This window comes from Triturus cristatus, chromosome 11 (genome assembly GCF_964204655.1).
Source record: "Triturus cristatus chromosome 11, aTriCri1.1, whole genome shotgun sequence".
Lineage (NCBI taxonomy): Eukaryota > Metazoa > Chordata > Amphibia > Caudata > Salamandridae > Triturus > Triturus cristatus.
The window spans coordinates 1100989178-1101006777 of NC_140594.1; the positions used below are offsets into that span (position 1 = coordinate 1100989178).

At 41.2% G+C, this 17600-nt stretch overlaps 1 protein-coding gene across 3 annotated transcripts in view; it reads right to left on the minus strand.

Moving 5' to 3' along the window:
• Window positions 1-9320: 9320 nt before the first annotated feature.
• LOC146786070 (dehydrogenase/reductase SDR family member 4-like) overlaps window positions 9321-17600 on the minus strand; it is a 227943-nt gene continuing 219663 nt past the window's right edge. For all 3 annotated transcript variants that reach the window (XM_085635496.1, XM_085635497.1, XM_085635498.1), the window contains one exon: window positions 9321-10875. In XM_085635496.1, the coding sequence (XP_085491622.1) occupies window positions 10761-10875 (115 nt within the window). In that variant the 3' untranslated portion in view covers window positions 9321-10760. The remainder of the gene's footprint in view (window positions 10876-17600) is intronic.

Consider the following 17600-nt stretch of genomic DNA (forward strand, 5'->3'; position numbering starts at 1 on the left):
CATCCCTTCCACAGTAGTGCAGAGTTGATGTTCCTGTACAGTATACTTGGTATTTTCAGTGATCCAGCGTCGGTTTGCCAGGTGGCTAATGGCCAAGCGTTTTAGAGTCACTCTAGGGATGTTATTTAGGGTGGCTGGATCAGTGAAAAATTCTGGGTGTCCCATGTCGTGTAGCATCTTTCTGACGTAGTTCAGCCATTTGAATCGATGCACATTGCTCAGGCTGAGACAGTCCATAATGATTTCCCTGTTGAGGTGTGTTTCAGGGGTAGTCCACACTTTGTGCCATAGTATAACGGGTGCTGATTTTATCATGTCCATAATGTATGTAAAACCGAGTTCTTTATGCATAACAAAAACAGAAGTGCCGGGTGGTGTTGCCAAAAGGTATCGTAGAAAACGGTTCTCAGAGCGTTGTATGGGGTCTGCCTGGTCAATGCCCCAGATCCCTGATCCATATGTGCATGTAAAAACGCACTTGGCACGGTAGATCTGTGATAAGGGGATGATCGGCCGTCCCCCTAATTTTTTCGAGAAGTTAATAAGTGCCCCTATAGCTTTAGAAAAGGCAACTCCTCTATCTTGGGCGGCAGCCCGCCAAGAGCCCTTCTTCTCGAAGGTAATGCCCAAATAGGGGAACCTATCAACACTTTCAAGCTTGCTTCCGTTAATGAAAATGGAGCATTTTCTTTTCCCTATTCCCAGGCCACAAGACATGATAAAAGTCTTTGATGCATTAATTTTTAAACCTCGGTGTGACATGAATTCTGTAAAGTCATTTACTGCACATTGGAGGCCCATGCGGGTCTGTGACATAATTGCGGCATCGTCCGTGTAAAGTAATATGGGTATGGGTTTCCCATTTATAGTGGGGTAATCGTGATAATTTCTATTAAGATACTAGCCTACTGAATTTATATAGAGAGTGAACAGTAAGGGAGCTAAAATACAGCCCTGCCTTACGCCTCTTTTGATGTAAAACCTATCCGAGCACTCTCCTTGTCTGCCATATCTGACACGAGCTGATGCACCCCTATACAGTTCCTTAATAAAGGCGAGAATGGGGAGCTCAATACCAATCTCGGCCAGGGATTCCCAAAGCAGCTCATGGTTGACGCAGTCAAATGCAGAACTGAGGTCTACAAAGGTCACGAACAGGTTCCCCTTTCTTGCCTGAGTATATTTTGCAATAATAAGGGTCAAATTCAGACCTTGCTCAATAGTACCTCTGCCCTGTCTAAAACCATATTGTAAATTTGAAATAATGTCTTGTTCACCCAACCAATCATGCATCCGATTTAAAATAATGCGCCCTGCGACTTTCATGAGAGAGTCGAGCAAAGAGATAGGGCGGTAGTTAGAGGGATTGTTCCTATCACCCTTTTTAAAAATCGGGACAATGACCGCTTCGGGCCATGTGTCTATAAAACCTGTTTCATTCAGGGAATTTAGGACGTTTGTTAACAGGGGGGCCCATAAGTCCAGCTGTGCTTTAAAAACGTCAATAGGTACACAGTCAGGGCCGGGGGCCTTCCCAGAGGGGCTTTCAGTCAATGCCATAAGGACCTCAGTACAATCAAAAATAAGGTCTAAGGGAAAGAGAGAGGGAGCATTCAGCTCTTTGTCTTGGTTATGGTGGAGATCCAGACAAGCTGTAGAGCAGTACATAATAACTTAGAATTAGTAGCTATTCCGGAGGAATTGGCAGAATTGAATACATATGAGTCGGTTCTATTTCAATCTGTTCATCCTTTTCAAACTATAATTCGGATGGAGCCTAAAACAGGTAAACTGCCACTAACAGACTTGCAAAGAGGGTTGAAAGGAAGAGTGGTGTAATTAACTTTGGATTTTAAGAAAAATATTGAAACTATTGCTGGAGAGAAAGAGGAAAATGAGGCAGTAGTCATTCTAGTAAATGGTGTACAAACAAGAAGGCGGAAAATATGGCAAGAATTTGTGGATGTTAATAAAGTTGAAAAGGCTCCCTTATTTCTTATAGAGAACAATATTTATTACAAAACTGTAAATGTGGATGAACAGGTAATAAGTTTAGAAGATGAATCTGAAATTTCAAGTGGTCAAATAGAGAAAGTGGACAAGTCAAGGACTGAAGAGATTTATGAACATTAACAATATGTCCTTTGCATTCAAAAGAAGTAATAGGAAGCAGAATTGAGTTATTTCAAATGAAAAAAGCACAGGGAACTCCAATTAGTGTATGGGAGAAAAGCTTGGAAGCTCATTGTTTTCCACAGATGTTTCCTACTGGAGAAGGTGGACGATATGATGACCGACCTGTATGGATTCCAGCTTCAGAATATCAGTCAACAAGACTATATTCTGAAGATCCTAGATTTCGACAGTCCATTTCATACATATTTTACCTTTTGTTTGAAAGTGATCTGTCTTCTCTGTCGTATGCAGTAAACCACATACTTAAAACTGGAGTTCATCAATTACTTCTTTCTGTGAAAGAATTTGTCGAGAAAGTTCAAGAAACAGATGAAAATTTAAAAGCACAGTTAATCAATTTGATGGCATGTCAACGTGGAACAAATGAGTAGGGGTATCGTCTTCATGGAAAACTCAAGTGTATGTTACGGAACTTAGGTACACCAACATGGTTTGTCACACTTAGCTGTGCAGAGTATGCATGGGAAGAGTTGCTTGAGTTTCTAAGAGAAGCGAATTCCAATATAAAAAATGTTGAAATAAAGACTCATGGTGAACTGTGTTCATTGGATCCTGTAAATGTGTGCAGATATTTTAATCATAGGTTTCAAGCTATGATGTCTTTTATCTGCAATAAAAAGAATCCACCTCTTGGAGAAGTTACCAATTTCTTTTGGAGAAAGGAGTACCAAGCAAGAGGTGCACCTCATATACATATGCTACTATGGATCAAGGATACACCTAAATTTGGAACTGATTCTGATGAAACAGTATTGTCTTTCATCGAACAGTATGTGACATGTGAGATTCCAAGAGAAGAAAGAGATAAAAGCTTGAGACAGCAAGTTTTATGTTTCCAAACTCACCGTTGTGGAAAGTAATGCAGAAGAAAATACAAGTCTAAAGGAAAATATTACACCAAATGTCGGTTTGGTTTTCCACGTCCAGTCATTTGTAAAGGAAGAGCAAATTCTTTTTTTCCTTCTGTAAGGCACACACTAACTCGGAAATCTCCAAAGAATACCTACAACTTAAAAAGAACAGACGTGTCAAAGTATATCAATGACTACAATCCAGTCATTTAAAAAAAGTGGAATGCGAACATGGACATCCAGTATGTTGCAGATAACTCAATTGATGTTGCACGTTATGTTACATCGTACATAACAAAATCAGAAAAAACAGAGATGAAACAAATGTGGGAAGAAATTGCACAAGAGAACAGCCTTAGCAAAAGATTGTACAGCCTTACTTTGAAAATGGTTTCCCACCGAGAAATTGGATCCTATGAATGTTCAGACCGCTTGTGCTCTTCAAGTTTATATTCTAAGTCACAAGGAATTATTTGGGTAAGTTTAGGTCTTGCCTGCAAAACATGCAAAGGGTAATCTTATAAACCACAAGAAACTCAGTTGTGAAACTCAAGATTAGCGAGAATTTTACTATTTAGCACTTCTCCAACTCTTTAAACCATGGCGTAGTGAAAGTGAATTACTTGGAGACTTTGGCTGCTACAAAGATTCTTTTAATGCATGTAAAGATAGCATTGCATGTACAACTATCCGTACATATTTAAAAATGTTGAATTATAAAGTTGAACAGGAAAATTATTACAGCTGAAATAGCTAATGAAAGTTCTCAAGATAGTCAAAGTAGTGATCCATGTAGTCAAGCTCCTCTTGGACAACCAATACTGTAAAATGAAGCAGCGATTGCTATGTATGATGTCGAAATTGCAATGCAACAAGCACACGAGGAGAATATTACATTGGAAAACTTAGAAGAACAAGTAAATGTTGAACAGAAATAAATATATGTGCAAGTGAGAGAACAGATAGAACATGGTTTGTTGCATGAAAAAAAGAATGTGTGTGTTCATCTTTTAAACCTCTTTTGATGTACATCAGTGGTCAAGCTGGGACAGGTAAACGTTTTTTAATTAAAGTTTTGACCAGATATCTTCAAAAACCTACTGGTTCACATTTATGTTGTGTGGTAACAGCTCCAACTAGATTAGCTGCACACAATGTTAAAGGAGTTACTTTGCATAGATTACTGATGTTACCAGTTGAGCATGATAATAAATTAGAATATCAGAAGTTGTCTGGAGAAGCTTTTTCTGAAGTGTCAAGAGTGCTGAAGAAAATGAAACTTTTAATTATTGATGAGGTGAGCATGGTCTCAAACTTAATGCTTGCTTTTGTACACTTAAGAATGCAACAGGTATTAAAAACAGATTACGACATTCTCTTTGGAGGAAAACATTTCTTTCTATTTGGAGATCTGCTACAACTAACCCCTGTAAAAGGAGAACCAGTGTTTAAAACTCTTCTACATGAAGACACTAAGAAATCTTTGGGAAATATTGGAAATGTGAATCTGTGGTTATATTCTGAATATAAAGAACTCACTCACAATATGCGACAAGCAAGAGATGAAGATTATGCAAATATTCTAAAAGATGTAAGAATTGGTGTTCTAAGCAAACATGGTAAACAAGCTTTTCAAAGTTGTCTACTAAAGAACTTGTTTACAAATGAAAACACACCAGCAGAAGTAATGTACAAGAAGATGAAAGAAAAAAAGTCTATAGTTTACTTAATGCCTACAGTGGAAGAGTGTTATACATTTAATATTTAATAGAGAGCTTATGAAATTGGAAAATCAAGAAACAGTTAACATTGAAGCTATTGATTAAATTGAGCATCAACGAATAACAATTCTTCTTTCAGAAAAACTACAGACTAAGGGGCCGATTCTGATCCTGGAAAAATATTCCCCGTATAAATCGTATCTGGAGTTTTTTCCGACCGAATCGTACAAGTCCCGTACAAACTGGCAAGTACGATTCATATGGGAAAAAGTCCATACGAATCGCATTGAGAAAATTCCCCCACACGTCCTCAGGTCGGAAAAAGTCTCCGACACGTCCCCGGACATTTTTATGTACAAATGGGAAAACTGAAGTCCGAATGCGCAAGTACGATCCGTCCCATCCGTCCGATTGTACAACTGTATGGAAAAAAGACCGTCCGGAGCGAACTCCCATAGCAACCATGTAGATGTCAAAACAGGTGCCCGGTACGCGCCGACCACCCCCCCAGGCCCCCCCGTGTGTACGCACCGTACCCCCAGCCCCCCGTATGTACGGAGCGTACCCCCAGCCCCCCGTATGTACGGAGCGTACCCCCACCCCCGTATGTACGGAGCGTACCCCCAGCCCCCTGTATGTACGGAGCGTACCCCCAGCCCCCCCTTATGTACGGAGCGTACCCCCAGCCCCCCGTATGTACGGAGCGTACCCCCACCCCCATATGTACGGAGCGTACCCCCAGCTCCTGTATGTACGGAGTGTACCCCCAGCCCCCCGTATGTACGGAGTGTACCCCCAGCCCCCCCGTATGTACGGAGCGTACCCCCAGCCCCCTGTATGTACGGAGCGTACCCCCAGCCCCCGTATGTACGGTGCGGACCCCCAGCGCTACGTGAATATATATATATATATACATGACATATTTAAACTTTACAGAAACACACAGTCATTGGATGATGTCATCAGTGATGTCATTTGAGATGTCATCAGTGATGTCACTGACCCCGGGCACGAGTTATAGTCAGCTCAACTAACTATAACGGCCGGATTTATCTGGTTTTGTACGAGTGAAATGTCCAACTAACTATAACGTCCCTGAAACCTGTGTTTTTTTCAGTGAATTTCTAAGGTGTTTTAAATGCTAATTTCTAATTATAACATCCCTGAAACCTATGTTTTTTTCAGTGAATTTCAAAGGTTTTTTAAATGCTAATTTCTAACTATAACGTCCCTGAAACCTATGGTTTTTTCAATGAATGGGCGTTTTTTCGCACAGATAAGCTGCCCTGCTGTGGTCGGGGACTCCCTGATGGAGATATTGGTGCTACATTGAAAAAGTCTGGGAGCCCAATGAGATTTAATACAGCAACATACTCATGGAATTCCGGTGGTGAGCAAGGAAGGCGAAAGGAGCATTGGGCCACCTTCTGCGAACTCAGGAGAAGGTTGCACTGATAATTATTTTTTAAAAGTGTGGCAACATCTTGTACAATCACGAGGAACAAGCAGCTTGTTAGACTTCATTGTATATCGAAGGCTTAGGGACACGTGATTGTGTATCTATGAATAAGGCAATTTGAAGCTGAAACCCGTTAGATTAATGTAAACAAATAAGTGCCAGGGCTGTGATCAGGAAGCCTCTGCAGCTTGCACCACCCATTGCCCTGGCCAGTGCTGGTGGTGACAGTACAAACACACCCATGAATATCACACTCCTTCAAGTGTGGCACTTCAGACTATTCCAGGCCCTCAAAGCTACAGGAATGTCATGGGTGGCTGGTATTACTAATGTTAATGTATATTGAATTAATAAACAACTGTTGCTGTGCTCATCTCTAAAAACCACAAAAGGGGCCACCATGTGGCAGACTGTCATAAGACCCAGTTTTGGCAATTAAGTGCCAGTGCTAAGCACCGGTAACCACAAGCTCAAACTAAGCACTGTATACATTTGTTTTAATTAACTTTAGTTATTCATTTTTGCACAACAGGTGTACATTCTGTAGAGAGCATCCATGATTGGCTTAGCCTCAGCCACATTGATTACATTCTCAGTCATTGGATATACATAAACAATCCCATGCGATTCCCTCCCAATCCCATCATAAGCACGGCATACATTAGCTCCAACTACGGATATTGCATAATTGCATATGTTCACCAAAAAACTGAAACAATAGCTTTCCTGCTTTGTCAATGCCAAACCTACTGGACTTGCTTGTTTACATTTTGTATGCATTTATAATTGAATATGCAGGTTCTGCTATGAACTCTTTTGCAAATGTCTCGAATCACTTTATGCTGGTCAAATTCATAACAGTGATATGAATGTGAAAATATAAACACGTTATTACCACCCAAGAGAATCCCTTCTCGGGTTCCCACCACATGCTGAAAGAGAAGAGCTTCCCTTGCATCCAAAGATATGTTTTTTTATCTCAATGATATCAGCCTGCCATCAAGTGGGTGGAGTCTAAAGGTTCTGACTGCTCTAACTGTAGGTCAGATGTACAATGGCCTTTGAGCTTTTAAAAATGCATTTTTGGTATGTTCAAAACATAATTGTGATTCAGAAAAATGTCACCTCACCGAACAGCAATTCAGGTTTGCAGGCCAATATAATTTGGTATTTGGAATGGGTGTCTTAAGGGTGCCCCATCCAAATTCCAAATTTCTTCAGTCGCAAAGCAATAACAAATACCTGGTATGTATTAATGGTTCGAGATTGAAATCCAGTTGCAAAACATTAATACTTTACCGACTATCAATATGTAATGGTAAGCCATTTGCAAATGGTAAGGGGTCCTCAAGAGACCACTTCGCCTTTGCGAATGAAGTAAAAAAATACTTTTACGAACTGGCAGAGGTCCTATAGACCACTGCCACTGGTGAAGAATGTTAGTCAATTTTTTTTAAGCACATCCTATTTTCCTTTTAGGAAATTGTGTGCATTTGGAAAAAAACAGAAACTACTTTACTGTAAAACATTCACAGACATCGTGATCTGCTGACTATATCAGGTCACCATCCCTATAATGGCTGCGATTCCTATTGAGTGGTTAATTTGTCACCGCACTGGTCGCAAGAATGCAGGTCACAAATTGTTACAAGCTTTTTGCAAGCAGTGCTTCTACATCTAGCCCTCAGATTGGCACTCCAGGTCAGAGCTAAACCCATGAAGGATCAAACTAAATGGGAGAGGTGTTAATCCCTTTCTCATGGCACCTCTTCCTAGTTTATTGCTTCCTGGAGATTGCTGCAGGAGGGCAATACCTGAGCAGTAATCCACTCCACTAGACCAATAGAGGGAGTGAACAATTATTACAGGACATGAACTAATAATACTCCTCCATCTGGACTACAGCTTCCACACACTATGTCTTTCCCAATGGCCCAGAATGTTACAATACAGCGATTCAGGCTCATATCTGTGAATGTTTCATATGATGTAATATATGCAAAACCCTAATAAAAACATGTAAAAAATAATAATAATACTCCTCCATCTAACTAAGGGCCACACCATCTCCTCCCCTGCCACCTACCCCTCAAAGCCAGATTGTGTGTTTTTCTTAGCCCATTAAAACACCAGGGGAAAAATTACAGAAAGGAATGGGATGGGAAGGGTTTGCATGCAACAAGAATGTAGATTAGTAATAAAGGAAATGTCTTATCTATCATATTTGTGACTGTAAATGTGTTGAGAGAGATGTGTACTCAACCTTGATATACACTGATATGAATAGCTTAATGACACAATAACATACACCTTGACTTGACTACCTGCTTATCTGAAACAGCTTGATAAAGCAGAAGTCCCACCAATTAAAGTCAAGGACTTGTGATGTTTTCATGTTATGCAGGCTTAGGTCATGTTGTTGGTTTTGTATTTTTATAATTGTGCACTAATAGGAATGTTTCCTTATACTTCTCGTATGAGCTGCAGTGACTTAGAGAGCTTTTCTCAATGTGACACCAAATGATAGTATGTGAGTGGCATTGGATGTACAATGTAAATGGAAAAACTATATGGTACACATATTAACAGAATATTCTGCATTTTCCTTGCTAGATAGCGTGAAACTGTTGCTAAAATGCTATCTATTACATCACACATCTGGGGCAAGGCCCAGTCGACCAGGTGAATAATATTGCATTATTGTTCTTCTGCCTCCAGCTGTGATTGATGGTTGTTGAAGTGCATCTTCCTGAGTTATAGTCTTAAGTCGCAGGAAAGGGGCCGTTACAAGGGGCAGGGCTTTAACGACTGGTTTAGCCCGAGGCAGAAGGGCTATAAAGATATTAGAACTTTCCATCCACCGAGGGTAGAATGATCTAAAATAAAAAGAGAGAAAAGGGAAAGCAACAGAATATTGGAGCAAAGGCCTTTTCCACCCATTATTGACCCTGAGTCGCTCACTTCATTGTCCGCAATGATGCTCTCAACATTTCAATGTCCTAATAAATGTCAAATTGTAGGGTGTGCTAAGAAAGTATGATTCCAAAGAATATATGTAGGTACATAATATATGCTGGCATTAAACAAGTAACATTTGGAAGATGAAATCTTATATTTTTAATAAAAATCATTTGGAGAGGAATAGCAGCATCAAATACATTGTGATAGACTGTAAATATAGCACTTTATCATACAAAACACAGGTTTTAGACCATTCCCTTGAACTGCAGTACTACCTTAAGTGTCTTGATCTTACCAGAGATGGCTGTGAAAGACAGAACGCGGTCATACAAAATCTGTCACACGTGTGCAGGAGCACACGTGTGCTCCTGCACACGTGTGCTCTGGGGGGAGGTATAACCCACTGATAAATGTAGTTTCTAGAAAATAGTTGGGTATAGGTGCTTTCAGGCTGGTATGGTGAGGTGTCTGTTAGATTTCCCAAGAAATTGTTTACATACACACAGACAATAACGCACACGCTCTCTCCCTCTGTGTTATTTTACAAATGATTGTGTTTTATTTCACTTAGTACACCTACCATTCGTCTTCCTTCCACCTGCTCCTTTAGCTCCTCTCATGAGCCCTGCTTGTCCTAAAGTGTATTTTTTGACATTATAGAAAATCTGAAGGCGTCCCACCGCTCCCCCCCAAAAAACTTACTGACCAAGCTACGCTCCTGCCCGTACGGTTTTTTAGGCCAGAGGAACAACTATGTTTAGCAATACATAATATAAAACACGAAATCCTTGGGCCCGATTCACAGAACTAACTTAAGACAAAATCCTAAACTTACTACCATTTACTCCTTTTGGTATTCACAGAAGGCACTTACTCATTTTGGTATTCACAGAAGGCACTTACTCATTTTGGTATTCACAGAAGGCACTTACTCATTGATGAGTAAGTGCCTTTTTTGAATACCAAAATGAGTAAGTGCCTTTTGTGAATACCAAAATGGTAGTAAGTTTAGGATTTTGTCTTAAGTTAGTTCTGTGAATCGGGCCCCTTATTTTTTTTTTCAATTTTGGCAAATACAATGGACAGGTGATTTGCTGGTTTATTGCCATCCCTCAAGGTGGATTAGGAGCCTGAGCGTAAGCATTCCTCTCCATACAAATGTTGACGCGTTATACCAAACCGGCAAACTAGTATTAAAAACCACAATGACGATATATGCATTATAACAGTATTTGCACCTTGAAAGCACTGATGTATTACCATGCCACAAGCATTAACAAGGCTTATGGACTAAGTAGATCTGGCGCACTGGGAGTACATTAAAATATTTATAAGGTCAACACCAGAAATGACAATGTACATTTGACATTTTGATTGACATGCAGGATAAATCCGGGGCTGCAAAATGCTTTTTTAAGGTCAAATATGCTGACAATAGGTATGAAGGGTGTGTACATGATGCAGTTCCACAGAGGTGTGCAAGAACGGTGATTAGGTGAGTGGAATCTGTGCAAACATCAGTGTAATTACTTCTTATGTCTGCAAGGGTGAAAGGTGAATGTTGAATTTGTTTTAGAGTCTTGTCTTGAACCCTCCGCCAACCACGACGGTCTCTCCGGTAAGGTAAGAGGCGTCTGATGAGAAGAGAAATGACACAATCCCAGCACATTCCTCCGGTTCTGCAATTCTAAGACACAAAAAAAATTGAGGATTAATAAAAAGGAAGTAAATCTAAGGTACAAAACTATTTCATTTATTTTGTAGCGTTTGCATATTTCACTAAGCTTATTTTCAAACTGTTCACAGGTACGGAACTAGTTTCAGTACTTTGTGGTTTTATTGTAAAATCTTGTTTATCTTACTAACAAATATCATAGCCCATTTATTGTGATAATCGAAAAATACTACTCCTTTGCCCCCGGTAATGTTCTCTTGCAGATGTTTTGTACATAGAGAACATCCAGATGATTCATGGATCCCTAAGTAAGCAAATAATGTATTTATTTCGGCTATATGGACATTTTATCTATGGGGGTCTTACAAAATTATTTTTAAAAAGGTGACCTTTAAACTATAAATACTAGAAGGTAAAAATACATTAAACTTAAAACATGCATTGGCAAAGCCAGTAGGTCTCCACAAGACACATATTTGCTTTGCTATGTCTTTCTCCCAATTGTCGTCATCCCTGTACTTGCAGAGCAGCAATTTTTTTTCATTTTAAGAGAAATCATTCAACGATGTCCATCATGCTTGTGCACACTTGTGGTACTCACCCTTGAATAATATTTCTTAAAACCAAAGGAGAACCATCCCAAGATGGCTTTGTGCAATGGTGCTGAGCCAGCACGGGTCCAACCAACTTACCATTGTTATCCAGTGGATCTTTTTCGTCGACTGAGAGGTAAAGGGAGTTAGAAGTTAATCAATCAATTCAATTAACAGTGTAACCCATTTGGCTACACAATAAGGACCAGGAATCAGCGACTATAGTTCAGAAGGTTTATTACAAGTTAGCTGTACGGTTAAGGTAAACAAATCTCAATACCATGCTGTAAAGACACAGAAAAACAACTGGATAACCCAGCCTCCTAAAGAAGGCACGCGGGGCTGATTCTGCAAGGCACACTGCAGAGTGTGCCATGCAGAGATTCTGCCACACGTGCGGAGACTCCAAACTCGTTACTTTACTATATGTAAGTACGTTAGGTTCCGATTATGACTTTGGCACAGTTGCACCGGCTCTCTGCCAGCACAGCTGCGCCAAAGCTGGGCAAAGACTGCCTGCCTTATTATGAGTTAAACTCGTATAAGGCAGTCGGTCCTTTGCATTTCCCATGGCGGTGCCTGGAAAACAGACACCGCAATGGGAACGGCAAAAAAGTTCCAGCATTGATGGTGACGTCCATGCCGTGCTGGAACTTTGGGGGAATACAGACAGGGGGGCACATGTTGTGCCCCCCTGAATGTATACAAATGGTGGGAGGAGCATGGAGACACTGTGGGGCCCCTTTTGTTCCTGCACCGCCAACCTTTTCATTGGAGGGGGCTCCCGCCATGAAATGACTGGCGGTGCAGGAACTCGTAACATTGTGGCACAGTTCCGCCACCGTCAGGGAACGACCTGACTCTGCCAGTGGCCTTCCGCCACATCGACTTTTAAAGTCATAATGTGGCGGACGGACCACGGCCACAGCGGGTGCCAAATCAGGCCCTAAGTTATTCAGGACCGGTGTGTGTGTGTGTGTGTGTATATGTGTTCGTGGGCACGCAAAGGGTATAACACACTGTCCAACCACTACCCCACTTGGTGCAGTAGACCCCGTGCCCCCTCAGCCATTCCGTTTGATTGTCCTGATATCATGCAAAAGGCTGTGCCTGCTGTGCTCTGTATGCCGACCTTCTGGCAGCCTGTCACTGCTCTGCAGAAATGCCACTGATTGTTCAGGTAGCAAGGCCAGGGTCTTGTTACTGAAGTTAATCTTTGTTTTGGACTATGGACCCTCCCCCATCCAGGCTGCCCCTTCAGTCAGAGTCAATTGTCTGAGTGAGACAACAGAGATGTTCAGCAGCAAACAGCAAGAGGGCTGTGTTTGAGTTTCCTGCATGCTGGTGTAGGAAAGTGGGCTTTCTGTAGGATCCCACCCGTACATATTTCTCTAAAAGGTGATGGTTAAGACTCTGATAGTGCACTGGTGTCTTCTACCCACACCCCAGTGCCTGTGCTCTCTTCCAAAATGTTTACATTCAACATGGTAATCTCAAATTGGCACAAACCTGGGACCGATATTACCTTTGCCCTGCAAGGATACAATGCAACTCGACCTGCACATGACCGATTGTCTCTAGTGGTTTTTCCTACTGAACGCAATGTTAAATTTTAACTATATTATTTGCATTGATTTTCTATTACTTCTAAACTCTAACTCCGGTTGTATGTATGCAATTCCGTTCATTTTGGTGTCTAAATTAAGATAAAAATACACTTTATTTTTATAAATTGGTGTTGGATTTCTCTTGAGTTGTGTCAATTACTTATCGTCCATGTTGGTACTCTGAAATGCTTAACACATGTTCTTCTAGACGGCTAGACTGCTCTTTGCCACTCTCCCATGACCGTGCTAAGGATTGATTAGTGTGAATCCAAGGACCATCTTTGGAATATCTTGATAGTATAGCATGGCGAGGACTAATTCCAACACCACATAATTTTCCACTTTCCTACATTGGTGTTACAGCGGTGGGTGGTATCCTGAACCTGGGTTTTGCAGTACCACGTGGCCATAAGTGATTTTGCACCAAAAATCCACTTAATTGACTTTAGCATCAAAAATAATTGTTTCAGAATTGTTTTGATTTGTTAATTGGATTGTTAGAGCCCTGTGTAGACCCCCATTTCAATAGTACATTTAGAAATGCTAAGGTAAGTTAGGAAATGGTTCAAAGTTCTACATTTTTAAAAAGGTCCCAACTACTAAGTAAAAGTTAGGCACAATAGAAACTGTTCAGAATCTTGATCTGGCAGTCATCCCAGCCCTGAGGATCATGGAGGGTGTTGTGCAAAGCAAGGGACATTAGCTACTATCTGACAACTATAAATGAGGAACTTGGCAAGCTCCTCAGCTCCTATGAGGAAGAAAGACTAGAGAGGGAGGGTCATTCCTCAGAAGATGAACCTGAAGAAGGTTAGGATAAAGCCCTAGCCCAAATTGATAACTATGAGGAAGAAGGTGAAGACCTCAGCTCTCTAACCTTTCTCAGACCCCCTTCACCAGTGGTGAGTGACAGGAGTCACTCTAGTAGACCCCCTCCCCCCAATGGTAAGGTGGTAGGATGAGCTTGGAGGAGAAAAAGCTTGAACATGAAGAGACTAGCCCTTGAGGAAAGAAGGGTTAAGTTTGGCCTTAGGCCCAAAGACGGTGGCAGCAACAATAGCACCAGGGAGAGGGAGGAATCCTTCGGCCCTAAGATCCGAAAAGGGATTGTCCCTAAGTTTAGTGATGGTGATGATATAGACAAATGGTTTGAAGTCTTTGAGAGGGCCTGCAAAATAAGGATGATAGCACACCAGCACCGGGGCTCTCTACTTTGGGAGTTATTCTCAGTGATGGGCAGAAATATACTTCTGACTCTTAATGAGGAGGTAGCTGAGCCCTATCAGCATATGAAGGAGACCTTGATAAATGATTTGGACTCACTACCGAGGAATACAGACTGAAGTTTAGGTACAACCATAAAGGTCAAAAACAGTCATGGGTGGACTGTCTAGACTCTTCAGTCAAAGCACTATAAGGCTGGATAAAAGGCAATGCGGTGGACACTTATGATGGGCTTTATAATTTAATTATGAAGGAGCACATTTTAACTAATTGTACCACAGAGAAATTGAATCAACATTTGGTGGATTCTAAGTTGTAGCTTACAAATGGGCCAGAACCAGGGTGTCCAGGAAGTCCCAAGGTGGGGTTGACACCAAGAAGCGTTCACATACTACCAAGCAGGGGAAGGAGGTGAGCAACAAACAACATAAAATAAAGAGTTCTTTAAAGGCCCCAAAAATAATTATCAGGAGGTAGGGCCCCGAGACTTCTCCCAATCCAAAGACAAGGGGTATCAGGGTAGAAACTGGAATCCAGCAAAAGGTTCTGGGTTATGTCATGACTGCCATCAGGCAGGTCATAAGAAAGGAGATACAGCATGCTCCAAAAAGTCCCCGCGTTATAGACAAGCCATAGGATTGGCTCATATAAGAGTGTGGGTAGAGGTGTACCCTGGAGTGGCCAGAGGAAACACAGAGGCTACTTTAGTTTCTCTGTGTGGGATGGATATTGAAGCCCTGGCTGTCTTGCTTCCAAGCCTGGAGAAGTATAGACAAAGGCCTAAAATCGATGGGACTGAGGTAGAGGCTCTGAGGGATACAGGTGCCAGTGTCACTATGGTGGCTGCTAGGCTGGTTTCGCTAGACTAAATTTTGCTTTGTGTCAGTGACCAGGTTACCAATGCTGAGAACGAGACTAAGCTCCATCCAATGGCCTTGGTAAGCCTAAAATGGGGAGGGGTTACTGGCCCTAAGAAGGTGGTTGTTTCAACTATCATCACAGTGGAGTGCCTGTTTGGAAATGATCTTGAGACTTCTGCTTGGGCAGAGATTGAGAGGAAGGCTCATGCAGAAATGCTGGGTCTTCCTGAGTGAGTGTGTTACTACCAGAGCTTAGGCAGCAAGTCAGGGAAGTCATGAGAACATGGATCCTGAAACTATGGACTAAGTTCCCCAAAGAAAGAGAAAGGGTAAGAAGTCTGCTAAGACAGCTTCTAAGAGGTCACAGGACCAGGGGTAGAGGTTTCCTGAGAGAGATGCCCTGGTGCCTGAGGAGGGAACTGAAGCTGATGGAGTCTGGGACAGGTCGGTTGCTCATTAGTATTGACCCCAGATGTCTCGAGTCATGTCAATTACTTATCGTCCATGTTGGTACTCTGAAATGCTTAACACATGTTCCTCTAGTAAAGCTTGACTGCTCTTTGCCAGTCTACCAGGATTGAGCTGAGGATTTATTAATGTGAATTCAAGGACCATCTTTAGGGGTATCATGACAAGGACTAACTCCCACACCTCATAATACTCCACTTTCCAACACTGGTTCTGCTGCAGCCTTCTCTCAAACCATGTTCGCAATGTGCAGCTGCCGAAGGGCTGTGATGCATGGGTATTAAAAAAGTAGTCAACTACCCCTGATGCTGGACCAGTTTGTGTCTGAACAGTTGAGATCTCTTCTTTCTGGCTGTATCATTGATGTAATTAAGGGAGACATGACGTAACCCTAAAGGCTTGGGGAGTGGAACCCATAACACAGATCCATCCTTATCACCAGAGGCCTAATAGAAAGTCTAGCTGCCCACATTACATGGATGTTTACTGGGTTTACTACTTTTGAATATAGGTTTCTGCTTCATAATTAATCACAACTTGTAGAGACAGCTGGGGCAGCTATCCCAGTTTCCAAACACTAAGCATGTACACTTTTTCAAAATGTAAATTTTACTTACTGCATGTGAGCACTGATAGCTCGTATTTGAAAGCTCTTAGAGCTACTCTACTCAACATCAAGTTCAACGTTTAGAAACTTTAATAACACTGCTTCCACACTGCATTCAGTGAAATTATTCCAGGTCTCTAGCTATACCCATGTAAAACACTACTCCCAACACAACATTCCTATTTTCCCTGTTTGCTTAATTTGTAAAAGAATAATTGATGAGGCCCAACGTTTTGCTCAGAAGCATGCTGCCAGTGCTATTGAATGTTGGTGTGCCTAACACAAAGACTGCATGGTCTTAATGCTACCTAATGCCACTTTAATCTCCCATCAGATGTTCCCTGCCCCTGTAACCTATTCATGCAAGTTTCTGCTTTGTCTTTGTCTTTTTGCTATATTTTTATCTTCTTTCTCTTCATCCTTCTAGTGTTTTTCACTTTGTTGCTGTGTGTCAGAAGTGCCAGTGCCAAAAAATGAGTGCTAGTGGGCCCCATCTGCAACCACCGGCTCAAACTAGACACCTGTTATCCGAGCCTCTTACTCTTTCCTCCATATATCCTAATTCATGATCTGTGAATGTCCATTGTTTCAGGCAAACTCCCTCTGTGGACAGCCTCTGCTCAGTATTGGTCACTTTTGACCCTTCATACCCTAATTTTCTCTTTTGTTTCTTTCTCTGTTTTCTATCTTTCCCAGACATTTCACTCCTTTCAGTCTTTACCTATCTTTGACCTGTTTTCTCTCACTCTCTTCCATTATCTTTGCACAATGTTCAGTTAAGCTTAATCCTCTTTCTGTCTTTTTACCTGATTTTCCCACTTACTTTCTCTCTCTTTATCTCTCACACACACTTCATTTAAGAGTGCACACTGACTCCCCTTACACTTCTGTCATGGACTGACTTTCTCAATATCCTTCTCTGTTTCTGACCTTGACTGCATCATCTTCTATCACTTTTCAGTCTTTCTCTCCTCTTTTTGAATTTGTGTATATATATATATATATATTCACTGAAAAAACCATAGGTTTCACACACGTTATAGTTAGGAATTAGCATTTAAAAAACCTTGCAAATTCACTGAAAAAACCATAGGTTTCACACATGTTATAGTTAGCTGTAGATTTTACTGATAAAAAACCAATGAAATTCCCCCGTTATAGTTACTGTAGGCAACTATAACTCACGCGACCGTAATCCTCTGCTGATGCTAATACTGTATTTAGACACTTATTTGCCCATGTCTTCTTCCATTAAATTTTAGCTATACATATATTACAAATATTGTTTTTTTCATAAAGACACATATGTCATCAGCAGAGGATTACGGTCGCGTGAGTTATAGTTGCCTACAGTAACTATAACGGGGGAATTTCATTG